This window comes from Olea europaea, chromosome 16 (assembly GCF_002742605.1).
Source record: "Olea europaea var. sylvestris chromosome 16, O_europaea_v1, whole genome shotgun sequence".
Classification (NCBI taxonomy): domain Eukaryota; kingdom Viridiplantae; phylum Streptophyta; class Magnoliopsida; order Lamiales; family Oleaceae; genus Olea; species Olea europaea.
Window position 1 is genome coordinate 752811 of NC_036252.1, and position 24788 is coordinate 777598.

General features: G+C 35.2%; 2 protein-coding genes across 2 annotated transcripts; both read left to right on the plus strand.

Moving 5' to 3' along the window:
* Nucleotides 1-107: 107 nt before the first annotated feature.
* On the plus strand, nt 108-12256 carry LOC111412890 (eukaryotic translation initiation factor 4G-like). The gene is made up of 17 exons (XM_023043758.1): nt 108-341; nt 436-670; nt 864-997; nt 1221-1412; nt 1584-1657; nt 1774-1830; nt 2240-2443; nt 2677-3273; nt 3422-3829; nt 3917-6937; nt 7046-7114; nt 7197-7265; nt 10285-10377; nt 10450-10488; nt 10533-10712; nt 10831-11048; nt 11147-12256. Exons 2-17 carry the CDS (start codon nt 498-500, stop codon nt 11478-11480), a joined length of 5862 nt encoding a protein of 1953 aa, XP_022899526.1. The 5' UTR covers nt 108-341; nt 436-497; the 3' UTR covers nt 11481-12256.
* Nucleotides 12257-13548: 1292 nt separating this feature from the next.
* On the plus strand, nt 13549-17745 carry LOC111411600 (acyl carrier protein 1, mitochondrial-like). The gene is made up of 2 exons (XM_023042108.1): nt 13549-13829; nt 17393-17745. The coding sequence occupies exons 1-2, from the start codon at nt 13635-13637 to the stop codon at nt 17567-17569; spliced, it is 372 nt and encodes a 123-aa protein (XP_022897876.1). The 5' UTR covers nt 13549-13634; the 3' UTR covers nt 17570-17745.
* Nucleotides 17746-24788: the final 7043 nt, after the last annotated feature.

Below are 24788 nucleotides of genomic sequence, written 5' to 3' on the forward strand. Positions count from 1 at the left end.
AATAATAGTGGCGCGTCGTATTTAACGGCGGCGCGTCGTACTGTGAGCGGTCAAGTAATGTCGGCCGAGGGCAGACTATTCAAATTTCTCCTCATTACAATTAATTAATATTTGAAAAGCCATTAATTCACATTTAAATACTTATTATTTATTACTAATTATTTATGCATAGATAAATACATACACATTACACGCACTTTCTCTGTCTCTCTCTCTCTCTAAATTTATCATCATAACACACAGTGCATGCTCCTGTGTTTCTTCTCCTCCTCCTCTGTTTCTCTCTGTGTGCATAGTTCCCGCCATTGTTCACTACCATTAAAACCCTAATTTCGGTAAAGGTATTTTTTTTTTCCATTTTTTTCTTTGGTTAGATGTGATTTTTTTCCCCTTATTTGGGTTTCTTAATTTGATCAGTCGATCTGTTTTGTGTAGGGATAGTAGTTGATTTAAATTATCGGGTAAAGTTGTTTTTTTTTTTTCGAAGTTGAGAATTTATGTCCAACAATCGATCAAGGGGAGATAGGACCGAGTCTGGACAGTACAGGAAAACCGTCCGATCCAGTAGTTTCCATCAGCAGCGCCAGTTTCCCGGTGCCGTTAAGGGTGGTGGTGGAGGCGGAGGCTCCTCCTCCACTACTCCCGCTAATCACTCTGTCCCCGGCCGCAGGTACATATGTATGTGCATGCGTATATTTTATTGAACTTTGTCTTGCCGTATTTACGTTCACCTGCACACGTGCATGGGTGTATGGATGGATGTACTTGCGAATGAGTGCTTTGTATTATTTGTACATGGAAACTAGGGTTTGTGTTTTTCGATTATGTTTCACTTGGATTGTTAATTATTTTTGGGCGTGCAGTTTAAGGAAGTCAAATGGCAATGTACAAGGGGGGCAATATAGGGTACGTAATCCGAATGTGATCCAGGATTCAAGCCATTCATTCCAAGCTCCTGTTGTACAGAATGGTGCTCATGGACATCAGCCACCACCTGGTATGATGAGAGTGCTAGTGATATTCAGATCAGAGCGGTCTATTAATTAGTAGTATTAAAATATGAAAATTGCATAAGGGGACTAAAATTTATGATGGGATTTTCTTGCTTTGACTCTGTTTGCGATTTATTTATCTGATCTTTCAACACTCCGATATGTGTAGTTGTCATTTTTCCTTTATTTCCATTTTTTGAGGATTTTACATTTTGTTAATTTTAATAGCCGTTATTTTAGGAGTGTCTGATGCATTAGTTACAAGTAAGAGTGCAAGTGTAACACCAATTGACACTCCAGCTCAGAGAATCATCCAAGCTGTTCCAAGATCTCCATCTTCTAAAGTTTCTATTGCAGCTCCATCTACCAGTGCTTCTACTGCTGGCTCTGATACCAGCAGCTCTGCAACACCTGCAAAGGGTATGACTACCTGTACTTGATATGCGTTTGAAGTTATATATAAGCTTTTTGGTTTTATTCGAATATTAGAATAGTTAGTCACTTTTATGATATTTTGTCATCAATTCCTCTAGTCTTTACTTTCTGTAACTATATTTGATCATTTGCTTCTATGTTTTTTGGATCCTTTAGCTCCAGTACATCCTTCCAGCGCATTTTCTCTACAGTTTGGGTCTATAAGTCCTGGATTAATGAACGGAATGCAGGTACTGTCAATAGCATGAAATCCAATATGTTTTTTGTTTCTGCTTATAAATTTGTGTCGCAGTTTCTTTACTTTCATTTTTAACGATACCACATTGTTGTCCCCTTGTGTTTATAGATTCCTGCTCGAACAAGCTCTGCCCCTCCAAAATTGGATGAGCAAAAAAAAGATCAGGTCTGTGGTGTGTCTCCTTTCCAGTTTTTCAACTGATAATAGATAGGTGTTCCTCTACTTATGAGAGTGAGAAAAAAATTCTAAAAAAGGTACCTGTTACTAGATACAATGGAAAATCGCTGCTCTAAATCTTTGAGCAGTTGTCTCATTGGTCTTGTTGTGTGCCATTTTCAGGGCAAAACTTATGTTTTTAGAGTTACCCCTTTACTCACATGTTTATACTTTCAAATACATGTGTATATATTACCTCCATAAAATTTGCATGAACACATTCTAGATTTCGTTTGAGTTTAGGACTACCACAACATTATCTTTCAACGGTCAATATGTAGTTGATATGAGCTTCCAAGATTTTGTTGCTCACATTGCACACTATGGTGCTAACCTTCCCTGTTATTATTTTCAACAGGCCTGTTATGACTCTTCAAAAGCTGCACCTGCAGTGCCAACGCCATCCATTCCCAAACAGCTACTGCCGATAAAAGAAACAAGGGTCGTTGGTCAACCCAACACTGGTGAAGCTCAGCCAGTATCCAAGTCCAAAAGGGATGTGCAAGTTTCAGCTGTTTCAGCTGCACCTCCCGCAACTCAAGCTCCAAAATCGTCTGTACACCCTGCGTCTGGGATGTCCATGCAAATGCAATTTTTTATGACTCTTCAAAAGCTGCACCTGCAGTGCCAACGCCATCCATTCCCAAACAGCTACTGCCGATAAAAGAAACAAGGGTCGTTGGTCAACCCAACACTGGTGAAGCTCAGCCAGTATCCAAGTCCAAAAGGGATGTGCAAGTTTCAGCTGTTTCAGCTGCACCTCCCGCAACTCAAGCTCCAAAATCGTCTGTACACCCTGCGTCTGGGATGTCCATGCAAATGCAATTTCACCAGTCACAGGTTCCAGTTCATTTTGGTGTCACTAATCCCCAAATTCAGTCGCAGACCGCGCCAACCTCATCTTTGCCAATCCCAATACAAATGGGGATGTCTATTCCTTTAACAATGGGAAATCCAACAATGTTTGTTACTGGTCTTCAATCAGCACATGTGATGCAGTCTCAAGGATTGATGCATCAGGGTCAAAACTTGAACTACTCATCGCAAATGGGTCCTCAGATTCCGCCTCAGTTGGGTAGCATGGGAATTAATATGACCCCACAATTTCCCCATCAACAAGCTGCAAAGTTCACAGCTTCTCGTAAATCAGTAAAAATTACTCATCCTGACACTCATGAAGAGTTGAGATTTGATGGCTCAATAGGTCCGAGGTCACAATCTAATGGGCCACCTCCTTCACAGCCTATTCCTTCATTTCCTCCTAATCATCCGATGAGCTATTATTCTAATTCTTATAATTCTAGCTCCCTCTTTTTTCCATCTTCAAGTTCTGTTCCACTGAACAGTGCCCAGATTCTTCCCAGTTCTCAGCCACCGAGGTTTGTTAATCAGGTCTGCCCTTCCTGAAGATTGCAATTGCTCTTACATAACTTCTGTTTATAAAACCTATAGACAGTTGCATGATCTTGCACAGTCATCAAGTATGCAGAGGGCGATAATATTATTTAATAATCAATTTGCCTTGATAATTTCGATGCAGGTGACCGTGAAACCAGCTGGTGGCTCTCACGTGGATAAAGGCACATTGCCTTCTAGTGCAAAGGGAGAATCTATGAAACCTGCAAGGCCACACGAAGAGGATACACTTCGTCCTCAAAAGAATGTTGAACCTTCATCTTCAAGCTATTTGCAGATGTCAAAGCCCAGTGTTGAACCATCATATGCATTAGTGTCCACGACAAGTAAACAATCTGCTACTGTGTCAGGTTCTGTTACTGTGGAGACTGAAAGGCCCAAAACTTTGTCTTCTGCTTCTGAGGCTCTTGTCGATGATATTGCATCTTCACAATCTAGTGGTGCTGGAAAAGCTAGAAATAGAACAGTTGATGGACCTGACTCCATTGCCGATGAACAGAAAAAACCGAGCAACAGAGTACAGTGGGATCAGGTATGTTATTGGTTGTTTTGTGGTCCAATTTTATTATATATAGTACCAGCTTTACCATGATTGGTGAGTCGTGCATCATCTTTGCAGGTTTGTGCGCAATCTCCATCTGCTTCAGGTTTGACTTCTCAGTTCCCAGAGTTCCCAGTACCTGAAACTTTGGAAGCTAAAACAAGTATTTTGTCACGAACTAGTGTGACGCTGGAAACTGCAAAAGAGTCATCATTAGTAACTACAGCTACTGCTTCGGAGGCTTATGATTCAAAAAGTGATCGAGTTGCTCAAGGCAAGACAAGTCAGTCATCAAATATTTTAGACACAAATAATGTGAAAAACATGCTATCACAGACTGAAACATTGGGGAAAAAGGACAAAGGAGAAGTAATCTTGTCTGAGAGTTCCGAACCACATAACAGTAGCCCAGGGACATCTTCAAAATCTTTTTCTCCAGTATCTTCTGAAATCATGTGTAATCATGAAGAGAGCTCTTCTCAAGAGATAGTGGCCTCCAGCAGGGACGGTAGTTTATTGGGAAATGTACAGAAAAAGTTGGACAAATATATTAGTTGCTCTGAATATGTTAATGTTGTGGATGATTTAATTGCATCTACTTCCAAGCTGGATGGTGGAAGTGCAATTGATGCAACGGCTGGGGATGATAAGACCTCAACTTCGGACGCTACTTTAAGTGTGCCTGATAGCGTAAATAGTAAAGAAGTTTCTGTTGTGAACTCAGCTACTGTAGACCAAGATTCTCACCGTGTTTCAATTCCATTTCATTCGGACAGTGTTTCAGAAAGTGAAAATGAAGGTATTGAGAAGGCTTCTCCACCACCTTCTGGCATCAACGAAAAAGTTATTTTAGAGCCAGATGTGTCTAAAAGTATGACGCCTAGGGGGAAGAAGAAAAAGGAATTATATAGAAAAGCAGAAGCTGCCATTACAAGTACTGATCTTTATATGGCATATAAGGTTCCAGAAGAAAAGAAAGAAACTGATGCCCCAGCACAAAGCACAGAGAACACACTGAGCAATGCCACTGATGTGACTCAGGATATTGCTATATCAAGTGTTAAAACTGGTCAGAGTAAAGTGGAGCCAGAAGATTGGGAAGATGCTGTTGACATCTCTACTCCAAAGTTAACCTTGAAAAATGAGCAGCAGGTTAATGATTGCGATGTCGATGGATTAATGACTAAAAAGTATTCCCGAGATTTCCTCCTCATATTTGCTGAGCAATGTATTGATCTTCCCGAGGGTTTTGAGATCCCTTCAAATATGGCTGGTGCCTTGATGGTCTCTAGTAATAATATTTCACATGAGTCATACCCAAGTCGTGGAAAAAAATTTGACAGGCCCATTGGGGGGTCCAGACCAGATCATCATGGAAGTGTCATGGGTGATAAGGACAAATGGAGCAAACAACCTGGGACTCTAATGTCAGGGAAGGTAGATATGCGGATGGATATTAGTTATGGGGGTAACATGGGATTTCGTCCTGGCCAAGGAGGTAATTATGGTGTTCTAGTGAACCCTCGTGTACAGACAGCTATTCAGCATGCTGGGGGAATCCTTACTGGACCAATGCCGTCTTTGGGACCACAAGGAGTTATGCAAAGGAATAACTCTGATTCTGACAGATGGCAGCGTGGAACTGCCTTTCAGAAGGGTTTAATGCCTTCTCCTCAGACACCGTTACAGGCGATGCACAAAGCTGAGAAGAAATATGAAATAGGTAAAGTTTCAGATGAGGAGGAAAACAAGCAGAGGCAGTTGAAAGCCATCTTAAACAAGCTTACTCCTCAAAACTTTGAAAAATTGTTTGAGCAAGTGAAGCAAGTCAACATTGATAATGTTGTAACTCTCTCTGGGGTGATCTCTCAAATATTTGATAAAGCTTTGATGGAACCCACATTCTGTGAGATGTATGCTAACTTCTGCTTTCATCTAGCTGCGGAGTTGCCTGATTTGAGTGTAGAAAATGAAAGAATTAATTTTAAGAGATTACTTCTGAACAAATGCCAGGAGGAATTTGAGAGAGGGGAAAGGGAAGAAGAAGAGGCAAATAAAGCTGATGAGGAAGGTGAAGCTAAACAATCAGAACATGAAAGAGAGGAGAAGAGGCTCCGAGCACGGAGACGTATGTTAGGTAATATAAGACTAATTGGGGAACTGTATAAGAAGAGAATGCTGACAGAGAGAATAATGCATGAGTGCATAACGAAGTTGTTGGGCCAGGATCAGAATCCTGATGAGGAAAATATTGAAGCATTGTGCAAATTAATGAGCACGATTGGTGAGATGATAGATCATCCCAAAGCCAAGGAGCACATGGATGCCTATTTTGAAATTATGGCGCAGTTGTCAAACAACATAAAACTATCTCCTAGGGTGAGGTTCATGCTTAAAGACTCAATTGATCTGAGAAAGAATAAGTGGCAACAGAGGAGGATAGTAGAAGGGCCAAAGAAGATCGATGAAGTGCACAGAGATGCTGCTCAAGAACGTCAAGCACAAGCTAGTAGGCTGGCTCGTGTTCCCAGCATTGGGACTTCTGGTAGAAGAGGTCCACCTCTGGATTTTGCTCCTAGAGCTCCCAATATGTTATCTTCTCCTAGTTCCCAGATGGGTGTCCGTGCTGTACCCCTACAGCTTCATGGCTATGGTTCTCAGGATGTTCGGTCAGAGGAGAGACATCACTTTGAGAACAGAACAATGTCTGTTTCTCTGCCTCAAAGGCCCCTTAGCAATGATTCCATAACCCTTGGGCCCCAAGGTGGTCTTGCAAGGGGAATGGCTTTCAGAGGGCAGCCATCTGCACCTGGCCTTCCGTTGTTCGAGATGTCAAGTCCTGGCGATGCACGTAGGAGAGAAACTGGGCTAAATGGATTTAGTTCCATGCCAGAATGGACAGCTTATGGTCAAAGAGACGATCTCATGCCAAGATATATGCCAGAAGGGTTTTCTAGGCTATCTGTTTATAACGAATCAAATCCACATGAGCAAAGTATTAACCATGGGAATAGAGATATTAGACATGCTGATCACTTCTTCAATAGATCTCTACCTGCTTCTCCCTCTACACAAGATCGGCCCCCAANTATATTGTTAGTATGCATGTTAGGAAAAGTTATATGAAGCTCAGTCACAGGGCTTTGCCATTCCAATTATTGATCAAAAGAAATCTTGTCATGTGTTTATGTAATTTTGTAGATCTAGTACATATCAGTAGGTAGGAAATGGAGTCACTTGGTGACCATTGATGATACACCCAGCAATGCTACTGGAGTTGAGGATATGAATATTAGATTATGCTATTTATAGGTGTTATACATAGATGATGATGATGTTTACAGTAGATTTGTTGCAGTTTGAGAGCACGATCACAATAGGATTACTGTTTTGTACCAGTAAGCTAGCTCTTCGTCTGGTGTTCATGGTACTGTAGTTAAATTAATTTTCATTCATTCTTTTACATTATGACGGAAATGCTACCTAGCTGTCTGAGATCATAAACTATGATGATCTTTCTTAGCCATTTTTGCTTGTTGCGAATATAAATTAATCTTGTTCACCAAGAGTTGATTATTGTACCACGACAATCAGAAAGGTGTATATTATGCAGAGAGCCTGGAACCAGTAAACTAGCCAGCCAATAAGTATGGTTCACGTTTGATCTTCAGTTTTTTCCCACAGTTAATACTTGGAACCTTCTAGCCCCAAAGAGACAGAAGCCAAAATAGAATTAAAAACTCTTAAGCAGGTGGCTCTTTCTCGAGTGAAAAATGCTCCGACCAATTACGAGCATGTTTGGGAAGTGTTTATGAATGGTTTAAATCATAAATATATAAAAATGAGTGGTAGATAAGTGGGTAGTAATAGTAGATTCCTTGAAATGTGTGGATGAAAAATTATTGGAGTGTTTATAAATAATTTGTAAATATGAGCCAAGCATAGGTTTAAATACTATTTTCTTTCTTTGAACTTTTGCATGTTGTAAATGGAATTGCTGCTTTCATTCAACGTTAGTTGTCACAAGCTCTTGCAGTTTCTGTCAAAAAGTTCTGATTTCAAGATTTTTATTTGAGTTGGTAAAGTGTTTAATATTTTAAAAATCGCTTCTTCTTCTTTCCTTTTTTTTTTTTTTTTTTTTTTTGATAAAAAAAATTTTCCCCCATTTTTCTTTTTTGGAGGTAACATAAAGTTTTCACCACTTTGCCTGTTTGGTGTATATGTATATCAAAATTAAGGCAAAGCATTTGTACCTGTAAAATTAAAAGTTACCTTTCCTTTTTAGTCAAAGTCAAATATTAATTTCAGCCACACATTCACAACTACTACCTATTTATTAATCACTCTTCCTGGGATTCAATACTATTCTTCTAAGATGTAAAAAGTAACTAATAATTTTACTCAAACACTCCTAAATATACTATTATGGCCTTGGTAACTCATAGGCCTATGGAGGATAAAATTCAATGACAAGATCATTTTTGCTACAGGATCATTTTCAACCACACATTCACACAAGAAATAACATATACATATACACACACACACACACACCCCACTTCAACTTAAATTTTGTTGGGTGAATTTAAGGATTTTGACCACAGTTTTTATCAGGATAAGTTATCAATGCAAGTCCGCTGGAGAAGCAGGAAAGACAAACAAATAAGGATTTTCACAGGGATAATCCTTTTTGCGTGTAAGAGAAATCTATATATATAAAGTACACATGTCTGGGTTTTTGGAACCATGAGGTTGTTCTAAATCTTAATTTTTGTTGGTTCTGGGTCTGTGTTCTGAACTTGGTTTTTTGTGGTGCATTAGGAACTCAGGCACAAAAAATTTGTTTACTGGAGCAGGATTCCTTTTGTTGAATTAGAGATCACATGGAAAGATAAAATTATGCCCTTGTTTGACACCCATTAATTTATTTTACTTTTTGCTACAGGATCATTTTCAACTACACATTCACACAAGAAATAACATATACATATACATACACACACACACACCCCACTTCAACTTAAATTTTGTTGGGTGAATTTAAGGATTTTGACCACAGTTTTTATCAGGATAAGTTATGGATCCCCCTATCTATCAGGGTAACTTTTGAATAATTTGTCTAAATTTTTTTGCCCATTTCAAGAAACCATTCTTGGGGTCCTCCTGTGTTTTTTTTTTATTTTTTTTGGTGATGCTGCCAAAAGATCTGGACTGCAGTGATTTTGTAAAAAGTAAATGGGGGAATGCGCTCTAGTTTGGGTGAAATTTTGCAAATTCCTTGTCTAATGAAAATTTTCACATGTTTCATATTTTGGAGAGTGGTCGAATACTATGGTTTTGCAATTTTGATATATTATGCCATATGCTATGCTTCGTGAATTAGGTATTCCATTATGACGTCACTCTAGTGTGGTTCTTAATTTTGATGGGGTATGTATCATAACCTTGGTTTTTCAATAAAAGGTTGTCCTTACACTTATTATGAACATTATTAGATAAGATGGGGTAACGACTTTAATCTTGCCTTACAAAGTGAGATTTAGTGCTGACTGCAAGTTCTGAGGTCCTGTTCCTTAAGATTAAGAACTTGTGGTTCTCCCTCTTTCCTTTTTTAGTCTTTTTTTGTTTGCTTTTTAAGCATGTCTGTCCAAGCCTGCTGCTTTTGCTTCCCATGGCTTGAGGTGAGATGAGTTCATGTTTATCTAGTCATGTGAATTGTGGCTAAAGCTTGAGATACAATTAGTAAGTGTATTAAATTATGCTAGTCAAGGGCTTTTGGTGTGCAAGCTTACGAGGATGTGTGCATTCATTTATATGGTCTGTTAACCTACCCCAGAAAATGATGATGTGCCATGCAAATTTCTTTTCGTCTACCTATGGAGCTACAGACTCTGCTTCTGCTTCTCCATCCCAAGTTCCACGTTTCTATATTCAATAGTCGTCATCTTGCTGAATGCCACCTCTTCAAGTAAACATGTCTTTGCTTGTGTAACTAATGAGCGCCTCTCTTTTACCTTAAAGCTTCAATTAATGCTGCCAGGATCTAGCCTAGACCATAATAACGTCGTTAGTTACCATTTTGATAATTGATACAAAAATATAAACCTAATCAATCAATTGAGCAATCACCTGGCTTAACTTCCTACCCAGTTAGTAACCATAATCTAGGGCAAATTTGTAATAAAAAAATTTCAACTTTCAAGGCCTTATAGGGTACTCTGTACTTGATACAGTACCACTATTTACATCATTAGTAAAATCCCAATTAATAATTTGTTCTAGATCTTGGCAATGAGGTCAATGGAAAACAATATAATTAATGTGTAAAAGTTAAGCTTTTTTTTTTTAACTCCGTTCTTTTAGTACTTATATACATGTCTTCTAGACAAAGTGTGTGCCAGGACGTGCAGGTGGGCCTTGTAGTACGGACTTCTTTTTCTTTCTAGGTCATAGAAGGGGGCCAGTGTGGAAGATGGCTATTCCTCAGGCAAGGAGCGCTTCCTCTAGAGAATATGGAAGATGTTCGAATTTCCTGCACTGTAATCAAGGATATAATATAGTATGGTTGTTGCTTTGGTGGAGATCTGGTGATAATGAATGATGAGATTTAGGGTTCTGATGATGGAAATCCTTGGTTTTATGATTTTAATGTAATCCTTGTCATACAAAAGTGGACACTTTGTTATCTTTTTAGGGGGGCAAATTAACTAGATCATATGTGCGTGTGTATTTAGCTGTCATTTTATGTGAATGGATTACTTTTGTGGCAACCTTTTTTGAGGATCAGTACGTAGGGGCTGGTTATTGCTCTCAGGACTTTGAACTTGGTGAAGTTAGCATTATCAGTTATTATACCAGACTTGTTGACTGTTTTGTTTTAGCTTCAAAATTATTTGAACATGTTCAAAAGTGTTAGTATAAAATATTCGTTCCTCAGAGCCTTTTCCTGCCACAAATTTCATACTGCTGCGTATTTTTATGTATGAAGATGAAAATTGACAATTTGTCTTTTCAGCGCAAGAGATGAGAAAGAAGTTGCTTTGTGCATCAAGGAATTGAATGCTCCCAGCTTCTATCCATCAATGATTTCTAACTGGGTTGCTGATTCCTTTGAGAGGAAGGACACGGAGAGAGATCTGTTGACAAAGCTCCTGATTGGTCTTATGAAAACTCGAGATGGCATGATAAGTAAAGATCAGCTCATCAAAGGGTATGCCTTCTCTGATTGTCATGAGATGGAAACTTAATTTGCACTTTTAATTAATTCTCCGGTTTCACTTTTGTTCTGTTCTAACTTCACTTGGGTAGGTTTGAAGATGTTCTCACTACATTGGAGGATGCGGTAAACGACGCCCCTAGAGCAGCAGAGTTTCTTGGCCGCATATTTGCCAAAGTCATAATGGAGAACGTCATTTCATTATCTGAAGTTGGGTGGTTGATCTCTGAAGGCGGGGAAGAGCAAGGACATCTGGTTGAAATAGGCCTTGCAGCCGAAGTCCTTGGGACTATCTTGGAGACAATTAAATCAGAAAAGGGTGATTCTGTATTGACTCAGATCCGTTCAAGCTCAAATCTGCGGCTAGAAAACTTCAGGCCGCCTCCAGGTTCTAAAAAATCTTGGAGACTAGATAAGTTTACTTAGCATAGTGATGCTAATTGTATCTGGTAGAAGAAATTCTTGACTAGTTTTTTAGGTCACCGTTTATATTTTGCAGATATATGTTTCGTTCTGGGTAGATGGGAATTCATATAGGGGGATTATTTTGATGCTTCCATAATAGTATTACTATTCAGAAAATTAATTGCAACTGCTAAAGGTTCAATTGAGCATCATCTCATCTCTTTACTTTTCTCAAGTTGTTGACATCGTTTATGTATCGGTGGGGGAGTCGGACTCTGCAGTTCGATAATTAAGTGTAATTTTCGTAGTTGAGATCTGAGGTCAAAGGGTTGGATGTGAAAGAACTCTCTAATTGCTCGCTATGGTCCTCAAGGCCTCAGAAATGCCACTCTGTTTGGCTGCAGAAAATGTTCTCAAAGTATGAACTTCTTGCCGAATTTTTGTGCGGATTTTTAGAAATCACGAACTCTATGATATTAGATTTCTACTCTTCCCCGAGCCAGTTTACATACATATTGTGACACTTGGAATGCTTCTACATCCCTGCGTTCTATCTCTGTGTGCGCACGGACAAGTTCTGGCTGGCTTATTCTCTTCATATTTTCTGAATTCTTCTCCCGGGTGAGACGCGTACTGGCAGGTAAAGACTGATCTAGGGAATATTGTGCCTGAAATATGTTTTCCTCAATTATTGGTTTGTCTATTATAAATTATATGTATCAATTATTCGCATGGTTTAGGAATGGTTTGTAAGAATACATTTATGAAATTAAATATTAAGTTCTGCAAATACTAAATAGTAGTGATGTGCATATAATTATTCTTGTTTCGATCTTTAACTTTTTCTAATTATTTTGGTTGGAAATTGGTGTTTCATTTTCATACTCTCTTATTATCCCTTGTTTGATAATCATTCTTTTAAAACTTTTTTTTTAACCTCATACTCATTTTTTACGACACATTTTCAATATAATATTCTTTACGTAAATTCAAAAAGTTTTCCTGCATTTTAATCAAGTATTCTCCAAAAATTTATTTTTTAAAAACTCGTTTTTCCCCCCAAAAAAAAATGGCCGTCAAATAGGACCTTAGTGCTGTTGAACTTGGCATTACTCCATTAAAGACTTGATTTTTCACTCAAAAATGAAACGTGTTGCTATAAATTATCATTGTGTTCATGGTGTAATAAAAATAATATAGTCTGTTGGATTGTAAAGATGAAATTTGAATGGAAAGAAATCGAATTTCAGGAAATTGAATTGCTTAGAAATTGTTTTTCTGATAATTGTCAATATATTGTGTTTGATTAGTATAATTTTTCATGTGTAAATTGTTGAAATAAAAGTGTTTTTCGGTGTTAGTTTGATTTTGTTTTATATGAAAATTGTCAATTAAATGGATAGAATTTACTGGTATTGGGGATGAAATTTGTTTCCATTGGCAACAAAAAAAAATTAAGAAAATCATCTATCTTTTGGTGTTCGTTTAGCTTTATTTTATATAAAAGTTGTCAATTAAAGGGAAATATTTTTTTTACAATGATTCTTAAAATTTGTTTTCATTTCAAAAAAAAAAACGTAAAAAAAAATTGCTACAGTAAGATGGAAAATGAATTCTCACCAAATTCATCAAAAAATTGGAAATTATCTACGTGGTCAAAGAAAGTGGAAAATGTTTTCCATGAAATTTTTTTTCTACCAAACACCATAAAAGTTGGAAAATCTTGATTATTTTTCATGGAAAATGGTAGGCAAACAGACAGGGCCTAAAAAAAATTTCATATCAAGCTATTTTTGTCGGCCATGTAAACAATTTTGTTAATTTGGCATGCAATACGTAGCTATAGCGACAAATCGTGCTTAAACTAAATTTATAAAAGTAAAAAGTGTTTCTTGAGGCAAAATAAATTTTTATTTACTAATTTAGAACCAAAAATAAAAAATAAAAAAAATTAGCAATTAAAGGGGGACACTAACGTAGCAATTTGATGAGCCGGATTGATTTGAACCGGTCAGAATTGAAAAGTCGAAACCCATTCCCCTTGGCCGGTTCACACGCCCTTCTTATAAAATACCCCGTATATACACCATCAAAGTCTAATTTGCACTACAGTTACTTCCGGTCCACTGTCCAGGAAGAGAATCACAAGGCATTACCAAGCCTAAACGGATAGAAATGGCGGGTTCACTGAGATCCAGTATTCTGCGTCACCTTCGAGTCCCGATATCTCGGACCCTAACCCTAAATGGATCCAAACTGGCCGCTGTCCGATCAATGTCATCGCACGGCGACGATCATCTCGACAAGCAAGAGGTCATCGATCGAGTCCTCGACGTCGTCAAGAGCTTCCCCAAAGTCGATCCCTCCAAGGTCAATTTCGGCATATAATTTCCCCTAAATATTTTTTGCCTTTTCTTGTTCTTTCTGCATATATACGTTTATTCTCTATTTCATTTTCTTTTCCTGTTTGCAAATGCTGTAGGCTTTGATTTTAGTGACTTAAATATTTGAAGATAAGGAAAAGAGAGAATTATTTCTTTCGAATTTACAGCTACAATGGAGAGTGGTAGTATGATGGATGCAGTATAGTAACAAACATTAGAACTTGGGAAATTTTAAAGCCTCGCTAATAAGGTTGAGAAAAAAAAGTGCATTGTTTGTGAGCGGTTGCTGATCATTTGATTGAACTAAAATTTGGAATGGGTACACTGAACGATATGAATCATTTAAGAAATAAACTTTTTTGTTCGGATCTTGTAAAGTTTGTCAAGGAAAAAAAACAACTGTTAAACCCAACATATCAATTAGCCTTACCAAAAAAAAACCTTATTCAACCAATTTGAACTCTTACTCGACCAACTTCATCTCCACCTACTGATATGTCTCATGAGAACTGCCGTGATTACCAGAACAGCTTACAAAAATCATCTTAACATCGCTTCACATCATTAAATACATAATTTCTTATAACGAGTGATCAGGTAAATCTATAAAATGCTTGGTTTAGTTAATCAGAAAAAACTAGCTTGCTAATTTAGACAAAAGGTCATTGTTGTTTTTGTGTCTGCTTGCGATAAACATTTTGTTATCCTTATTCTCCTTCCAATAAAATCATAAACAGGTTAAATTTTTTATAATTTCAATTACAAGATACCGGACTTTTAACTGAGATTTAAAGGTAAATCCTGTTAATTCATGCTTGTTATATAGGTTAACCTAGCTTATACAGGATGACTAGGTTTTTAGCGTGGTTTGACTTTATTAGAAATGTTTTAGACACGTTATCCTGACTATTACCTCTTGCGAAGACCAAGCTAGCCAGTGACAACATGTTACCTATACTCTTCATGTTACTCATACTCTTCACAATGAAAAGCTCTCATTTTCCTGTTGCAGAGTACATGAAACTTTGTAGTGAGATGTTTTAAACACTTGATTTTGATTAAACTAATATGCCAATAGGTAGGATCTGATAATATTGACCTAATCCCTTTACTTGTGGTTCAGATGCCCTCTGCTTGTAAGTAGCGAGGACTTTGATGCTCTATGCCAATAGATGCGTATAAATATAAGAAGGGTTATCTAGACCAATTGCATGGGAAAGTAGTCTAAAGTAGAGTGTGAAGCTGGGAAGTCAAGAAATTTAGTGAAATCCCCAAGATGAAAAGTAGACTGTTGGGATGGAAAGCTTGATGACTTGGGCCCCTCTGAGAAGTCAGCCTCTACCCAGTGTTGGGAAGCTCTTTGGCTTCCTGTTGATCGGGGCAATTCAGCAGCATCTCTTGAGCTTTCTGAGCTGTCCCCACCCTCAGTTGCTCATTTACCAACTCGCAGATTTAGTTTGAGTATTGACGGGGACGGAAAATAGAAATTCCAGATGGTTCTACTTGAGGCAATTACTTGTCGATAGTTAAAAAGAAATTATATATGAGGAGAAATAGGCTATAGGAGAGATGAGGCGGAGGTCAGAAGTTAATTTTGTTGTTTTTAGCATTCGGAAGAATATCTTATCTTTCCGTTAGCATTGATCTTAAAGAAGCTTGACAAATGGTTTCGGCCCATATCAATTGGATTTCTTCCTTTTTCCTTTAGCACCTTATCATATCAAGCTACATTCTGTCGCTTCTGCCATGTGATAGCTTTCAGGTAGGGTTGGCAGCGGTTTGATTTGGCCAAAACCATCACCGAATCACCAATATTTTTACTATACCATAACCATACAATAACCACGTAAGTTGGTTCGATTCATATCTTGGTTCGACTCATTAATAACCACGAAAATAAATTATTTTTTATAGATCCAACCGTCAAATTTAAAAAAAAAAATTAAAAAAAATGTCAGTGAAAACAAAAACATAATACCAAACCAATGAAGCAAACAACATCCCAAATGAAAATACAAACAATATCCCAATTCAATATCCACATAAAATACGTACCCTCATTTCAATATTACAATAAAAAGATTAAGATTGTTCATGAAGTACATTCAACTGAGAAAGAATTTTGGCAATCAAAGATCTTGCGTTACTTGTTCTTCTCTGATTGATATTCACTAATGACATTTGAGCAGAATTCCCATATTTTTGTTTAAATTCAACAATTCTAAAAATTCTATGTAAAACTTTCAGAGATTTTTCCCACAATCTAGTGCAGGGTGAATTCAACGGCTTAATAACTTGCTCGTATCCTTGCATTTTCATTGATTATTCTCAAACTCAAAGTTCGTATCATCGAATTCCTCGAGCAATAAAACTTAATATCTTTAGGCATACTAAGTTCATTAAATTCATCTTTTATGTAGAGAAGAAAAAATCACATTTCATCAAATACTCAAACTCGACAAAAAACAAAAATAGATACAAATTACAGCAACAACCATTAGCAAACGAGAAGAGGAAGAAAAATATCCTCCTATTTGGGGATGGGGATGACGATGGTGAATAAGAAAGAATACGATGTGGAGAAGAAAATGATTTTGGGGATGCACTGCAGAGACTCAAGTAAAGACGGCTGTCGGCTAATGTCTTGTTGAACTTGATTCCAATTTTTTTTGTGGTAGGGTTAGTACTTAGTGGGTAAGTGGTAACTAGGTTATGTTACTTAATGGGTCAGTAATGGGTCATAAATTTTGGGCTAGACAAATTATAATAGAAAGAATAATGGAAAATCCAATTGTTCATTTTTTTATTTTTTTATAATTGGTAATTAGTTCAGGGCGGGGCAACAACGCAAATACCATACCTGCCCCACCCCGAATGGGGTCACTAAAATCAAATACCACATACGTCCCATTGCACCATCGGTTCGGTTTTTTCGCCCCTTTCAATTCGGTTAATCTCGATTTTCGATTTTGACGGTTTGAATTGCCATCCCTACTTTCGGGGCTAAGACATTTGCACTGCTCTTTACAAAGTGCCACTTGTTTATCTACAATGAGTGCAATATTCAGTGTTGCATTCATTAAAATCGAAATTATATACCGGATGAGTATCGCATGGTGTGTTAAATACTGAGTGTCTACTTCTTTCTTCTAACAAAGATTATTTTTGGTGTGATGTTATTTCTTTATGATCTTGCTCATTGAAAATGTTCCCTGTAAAAGAAAAATCCAATTAAGTTCCGGTGTGGAACAAACAAAATATGTGCAATGTTTTACCAAAAAAATCAACAGTAGAATCATATCACCAATTTTTTTTTACATCCTCCTAATTTCTCTGCATATAGGACACATTTAGAACAACAATTTCATTGGAGATCCTTGTGTGAATTTGTTAACTCATTCTGCATTTTGTTCATTCTTCAAACGCCCCAGTGCCATAAAATTCGATTTGTTTTTATATTTTAACTCTTATTTGATTATTGATGACCTATTAATATCTCAAATGTCTATCTCATGTTGATCTTACGACTTTTTGCGCAAATTTCTGCAGGTGACTCCTGATGTTCATTTTGAGAAGGACCTGACCTTAGATAGCTTAGACAAAGTCGAAATTGTAATGGCTCTTGAGGAAGAATTTAAGCTGGAGATTCCTGACAATGAAGCTGACAAAATTGATTCCTGCACTCTTGCAATTGAGTATATATATAATCATCCAATGGCTGGCTAATGTTGTCTTCAACTTTTTGTATGATTTTTGGTTCTTTGATAATATGAGACTCCGCGTATCGTCTGTTTTACCTGTCGAGATGTTATACATTTTTTATCCTGCGATGGGTAATAAATTTCATTGTTTGAAAATTTTAGTTCAACTGCGGATTAAAAATGTTGCTGCCTTCTCTGTTTGAGGTCACAAAGTGCCATTTCCATCTGGATTCCGATTTTCAATCGTATTGGTTTTGGATAATTGTATTTCTAAATAATGTTTTAAATATAGAGGTGCATCTATTTAGGGCTGGACAAGACTCCCAAGCAGAACCGATCGAACCAAATTCGATCTAAATTGAATCAAACCGAGCGGTTCTTCTTAAGTTAAATATTCAAACGAGTATTTGAATAAAAAATGGACGAGTTTGATTCGGTTCTCGATTCTAGATCAAAAACTAAATAACCGAATATGAATCGATTTTCCTTAATTTTTTATTTATTTTAAATAAGTCAGATTATTTTATTTTTTTCTAAATAAATTTGTTAACTAATTAATTTAGTTCAAACCCAAAAATATAATTTTATTATTTTTTAATTTTCAGTTCAAACCCAACTTAATCAAATTAATCTAAATTTTACGCAAATCTATTATTCTATCGTAGTGTCGTTTTTACCGTTCTGAAGAAATCGAATTGAAGCTCAATAACGTCTCTCTCAATTATTGTGAGCTCACCATCTTCTTCTTCTTGTTTCTGTAATTTTAACAATCAAATTTATGGAGAACTCAGCAAAGAGAGGCGCAAAATACACATAAAACTGAACTACATTATTTTGTAAGAGCTAAAATTGAATATGTCATTAGTTGAATTAATATAACTTTGTAAATATTAAAAAATTTAATTATAATACAAAATTCAAGAACCAAAGGGTATCGAACCGAACCGAATGGAACTGAACTCGAACGGCGTCATAATTAAATTTGAACTCGAACGTTCCACTTATTAAATACCCAATTTCTTATTTTTTATTTTTGAAAGGTTTATTTGTCTATTTTAAGCTCATTATTAAATGCAAAATAAACTATTTCTCTAAATATAGAAGAAAAGTAAGAATATGATAAGACTTAGAAAGGAGTCTCCGCCCATTCACCATATTGGCAAGGATTTACTCGAGTTCTCTTCGATAGCAGTAGCCTCCTGCGCCTGCTTGGCCTTGTATCTTTGAATTTCCATCTTTGATGGCACGATTATGCTTTGAGGTTAATTGAAGTCACATGAATCGAGGTGGACATGGAATTGTATGATAAAGTACGTTAACAATTCTGAGTGGCTGAAATGTGAAATTTTCCAATTTCTGTCTAATTTACGAATGATTGTCACGTAATGTATTCTTCGAGTTTTTTGGACGAGACTAATGGGATTTGATAGCTTTATAAGTTCTTTATCCATAGCACTTGGAATCACATCAATCGGGGGCATGTAGAAATAGTTATGGTATTTGTAGTGTGTTGTTTTATATTTACCTGAGAGCAGGTTTTTGCATGTAAATAATATTCATCCTCAACAAGTCTTGAATAAATTTAATGTCTATTTATGAATTATTTTATGTTATTCCACACACCAATATATATATATATACTAGTCTTTGACACGTTCGTTGCTATAATTTTTTTTATTGTATTTTTATTAGCGTCAAAATTGTAGATTTTTCAAAATTGGTTGAAGATTCGAAATATTTGGTAAAGTCTAATCGTTTGGTTCATTACATTAGCGCAGAAATGCATTGAGATTTCTTTTTCGTTTTATATATTTTTTTCTCATTTATTTGTTTAATTCATATTATAAATATTTTTTTTCAATTTAAAATACTTTTTAATTCTTTTTTCTTTATGAAAAACTTAATTTTTTCAATTTTTAATTAAAAATATTTATACTGTAAGAAAACACTGCAACACGCAATTTCCATACCTCCCAAAAAATTTAAAAATAAAGATAATATAAAACAGAAAATATTTACAAAAAGTTACTTGTAAGTAAAAAATTTGAAGAGAAAATAATTAAAAAGAATTTTAAATTGAAAAAAAAAATTATTTGTAACGTAAAACTACGATACTGATTTCTCTCGGCACCATATTCATATGTATTTATATTTTGTGCTTCATATATATTTAATATTTATTTTATGCTTATGTTGAAAAAATAAAAATCTGAAAATTTTTGAAATTCGATTTGGTAAGTGAATGTACGGTATTCTGTATTATCGGTATTTGTAAGTGCAAAAATTGTTATATAAAAATACAGCAAGTTGCAAATACAGTAGGCAGCATATATGGTAAGGTAAAAATACAGTAGGCAGCATATATGATTTCTCAACGTGCATTTTTTTACTTTCTATTTTTTTCATTGATTCTCAATACAAAAATTTAATTTCATTTAATCAACTTAATTTTTTTAATATTCTTAAAATAAAAATATATAAAATAATGGAGGCTTACTCTTTCTCAATTTTTACACGCTACAACCATGCTTCTCTATTTCTCCACCCTATCTCTTTCATTATTTTCTCACGCTATCAACCATGTATCTTTAGAAAAATTATTTTTGAGCACGTAAGTAAGTTTAAATAAAAACATTATTTTCATATATATACGTAAAAGGTATATAATAACTACTTGGATGACCAAAACATAATATCAATCAAAATGTTTGTGAACCGTTTAAATAATAATTTATTGAGGAGGTTAATTCAAGAGCAAAAATGTGAATTCCATAAATATATGATTGAAAATATGTTTGAAGAAAAATTTTTTTAAAAATGAAGACCAAATATGTTCACAAATGAATATATTTATTTTTCGAGAAATTGATTTTTATTACCATTTCATGTTTATCATGAAATGATTCTAATCTTAATATGTTAGATTGTGCTTCAAAATTACATAATCTATCAAATATAATTTTAAAAATTAATTTTTATAAAGTAATATGTTTTTATGATTTTTTTTTTTTGGAAGGTGAAATATAATAGTATTAAAAAATATAAAATAATTAAATTTTTATTAATTTTAAAAAATAATATGTTATGGAGGCTCAACATGGAGACCTCCATAATTATGGAGACTCATGCTTGAACCTCCATAACATTACTTTACTAAAAAAAAATCGTAAAAACATATATTCCTTTATAAAAATTAATTTTAAAAATTATATTTGATAAATTATGTAGTTTTGAAGCACAATCTAATATATTAAGATTAGAATCATTTACGATAAAAATGAAATGGTAATAAAAACTTATTTTTCGAAAAATAAATATATTCATTTGTTAACATGTTTGATCTTCATTTTTTAAAATTTATTTTCTTTCAAACATATTTTCAATCATATATTTATGGAATTCACACTTTTGCTCTTGAATTAGCGTGGAGAAATAGAGAGGCATGACTTGTGGCGTATAAAAATGGAGAAAGAGTAAAGAGAGCTCTGTGACATAATCCTCCACGCCGTGTAAATTGAGGAAAAGCAACGAAATCACTGTATCAAACACGTAAGATAAACGACGTCGTTGCTTTCTCTCAATAAAAAAAAAAACTACAGTGAGACAAAATGGAAGAATCTACTGTTCTTTCTACAGTAGTGAAACATTGCCCTTTTTATATAGTAGTGAAACACACATCAGGAGGGGGAAATGGCAACAAAAATTGCCCACTTATTTTTCTATTGAGACTTGGAAGACAAATCAAAGTTTAAGTTAACAACTTTATTCAGCAGGGAATATAAATTATATCTATAACGATTCGGTTTTTGTGCTTTAACTTACGTATTGTTCACTTTGGGAGGGTCTATACCCATCTTGCTCCTCATGACTTTTTGTTACATATCTAGGATTCAACTTAAATCTCTCATAAAGGAAAAGTCATGAATTTCTATCGCATTTCCCAGGATTCAAACACATGACTTCTCCTTAAAAGCAACTTAAGTTGAATCACGATACTAATGGGATTTGAATCTTGGGAAACGTGACAAAAATTCATAAAAGGTAAAATAGGTTCAAAATCTTCCAGAACCGACAGTACATAAGTTAACAGCATGAGCATAGATGTCACAATCATTACAATATCCTTGTATTGCATGTCAAAAGTTAGAATATATATAGGGGATGACGACTATGAACGAGCACTAGATAAAGGCAACTATAACACGTACTAATTTACTTCCATCATTTCGTTTCTCTCTAATATTGATGTTGTTGAAGGAGTTTACTTCTCCAACATGGGCGAACCTAAGGCTCTTGTGATGTGTAGAGGAAATGTTCACATTGGTGCATGAAAGGGTGGAGCTAGGATTATAAAGATGTGGGAGTAAATTTCTATAACTGAAATCGGGGGATCTTGAAGTACAAATTTTTAATATTAGGGGCGGAATTAATATCCATAAGAAATTTAAAATAAGATTTAAAGGATTTGAAATTGAGTGGGGGAGCGGGAGGGGCGGGGGGGGGACAACTGATCTCATTGTCCCTATCCTACATTTGCTAGGGGGCGCATATCGTAGGTGTCTCAGTAGTCCTAGTGAAAAATGGTAATCCTTTGGGCTTGGAATGATTTGTCCATGCTACATTAAAGGTTGAGCCCCGCCCGCCCCTAGAGATTTGTCCATGCTACATTACACCAATAAATGTTGGTTATTAGATTTAATGGCTTATTAGCAATCAACGTCCTTATATTTGATTTTTAGTGTGCAAAATGTCTTTACATTTCATTTTTTTACATTTTCATCCCTATTTTCATTGTGAAAAACGTCAATTTCATCAATTTTTATTCAATTTCTCAATTAAAAGTTGTAAAATGAAAAATATATTCTCTTATTAAAACAAAACAAAACAAAACAAAAAAAAAAATTTGCAATCACAGTTCCAATTTATTTATTTTTTTAAATACAAATAAATATCAAATAAATTTAGTTAAAAAGTCAAAAAAGAAAAAACAAATCATCCTCTTCTTTCCTCTCTCCCCCACCCCCTAGGAGTGGGCATGGGTTGGGTCGATTTTTTCCCAACCCAACATGATGGATTTGACCTAAAATCAACCCAATTAATGGTTTAAATCCAACCCAAATTGGTTAGGGTTGGGTTGGACTTGGGTTTGGGCTTCAACCCAATTAAAGTTGAATCCAATTATTTTTTTGTTGAATTTAGATAGATTTTTAAAGTTGGAAATTACATGAAAACCTCTATTTTTTTAAAATACCCATATAAGAAATTTTTTCTAAGAAATAATGCATAAATAAGGCCCAAGCTCAGGCACATTTTCTACAGCATGATCGAAACTCTTGATCCCATAATCCAATTCTTAATGAGATACTTCATGGTTTACAAGCTCGAATCCTAATAATTAAAAATCAGGACCTATCTTTATTGAATTTGAATAACTCACTAGACGTAGAACCGTGTCAACATACAAAATGAACCTCGACCAAGGTGACTTCATTGTTCCCAAGCACAACCAGCGACGAAACGCGAGAAACCGCCGTGAAAAAAGCAGAGAAGGTATCTTGGACCTCAATGCCTATGGCCACGATGAAGATCCCTCGTGTTGAGGTGAAAGAGTAGTGAAGTAAGGGGCAGTCAAAAAAGGTGAGAGTTGTATTTTCTGGTTTCGTTTTGTGGGGAGGCTGGGAGTGGAAAAAGAAGATGATTTTTCTTTTCTTTTTTTATTTTTTAGTCTAATTTATTTGTACTTGTTCTAAAAATTTTGAGAATATGATTGTAATTTGTTCTTTATTTTTCTTTTTGTTTTATTTTAATAGGAGAATATATTTGTCATTTTACAATTTTCAATTGAAAAATTGATAAAAATAGATGAAAATGACTTTTTCACAATGAAATGTGAACATAGAGGTGAAAATGCAAAAATTTTGAACCCATGGACCGTTGCACACTAAAGATCAAACATAGAAACATTTTGTGCTATTAAGTCTAGGTTTAATCATTACAGGAAGAAATTAATTTTCCTTTGTACATTAAACCCGTGTGAATGTTGGATCTTAGATTACCTTGAGATTATTGAATTTATTTTTAAATTCTTACACATTAGGGTAAGGAATTAACCTTTGAAGGAGCTTAAAGTGGCCTTCCAAGGTTTCAAGCCAAGCTTCCTCGCCCAAGCCTTTCGATAAAATGATTATTTTGCCCTCTCAACATGTATTGCTTTCCAACTCCCATTTTTATAAGCTAAAGTTATTGTGAACTAATCACAACATAGAATCCAGTTATCACATAATTGAACTACTAAGCTCAAGTTCAAGTGCCTATAGAAAATGCCTCAGAGCAACGATCATCCCATTAAGATGGTTAACGGATTTCATTATCACAAGAATATGATCTCTAACTGTTTTGTCCTAATTTCCAAAGCATCAAGATTAATCTTCTAATTAAGATTTCACCTATTAGTACATCAAAGAACTTGAACTAGCAATTAAAGACGCATTACTCGCTTAAGATTTAGGTGACTCGTTTGATAATCGAGTGATCTCATTTATAGCGATCATAAATGAGTCATCTACGCAGTTCCATTCAATATCAATTAAAGCACATCATTATTTTTATTTCTAAATTTAAACAAATCTCAATGAGAATAATGTAATATTATCAACATAAAGCATCCAACTTTATGTACCGATAATGAACGGTATATTTTGATCACATCACAAATTGTGTCTCACTATACTCGACATTGAGTATACAATTTGAGACATTATATATGATTATGAAACCTTAGATAATTATTTCAAATTATAAATTTCAAATTATAACAAGCGAATAATCAAATATTAATAGTGATCTCTTGATACATGCTTAGACAAATGACTTTGCCTTATTCTAGATATCGTGCAAACAAATGACTTTGCCTTATTCTAGATATCGTGCACTATTCAAAATGTTTTTGTAGATATTTCTTAATGTGCTAGCTATTCATAGAGCGAGAGAAGCAGATGACGACTCATTTGTATGAATATGTAAAATACAGAATTTTCAATCTAGCTAAGAGGTATTTTTTAGGGGTGGGCAAAAAATAAAAAATAAAAAATTAAGGAAACCGATCAAACCAAAGCAAGTCTGTTTGGATTGATTTGAACAAAAAATTTGATTTGGTTCGGTTAATTTTAACCATTAAAAAATCGAGTTGGGTTAATTTCGATTTATGCAACCAATCCATTAATTAATCTAACTGACGAGTATAT

Coding starts and splice junctions, on each gene's coding strand:
- LOC111411600 (XM_023042108.1), top strand. CDS start 13,635: ATGGCGGGTTCACTGAGATCCAGTATTCTGCGTCACCTTCGAGTCCCG. Junction 13,830..17,392: donor CCAAAGTCGATCCCTCCAAG/GTCAATTTCGGC, acceptor AAATTTCTGCAG/GTGACTCCTGATGTTCATTT.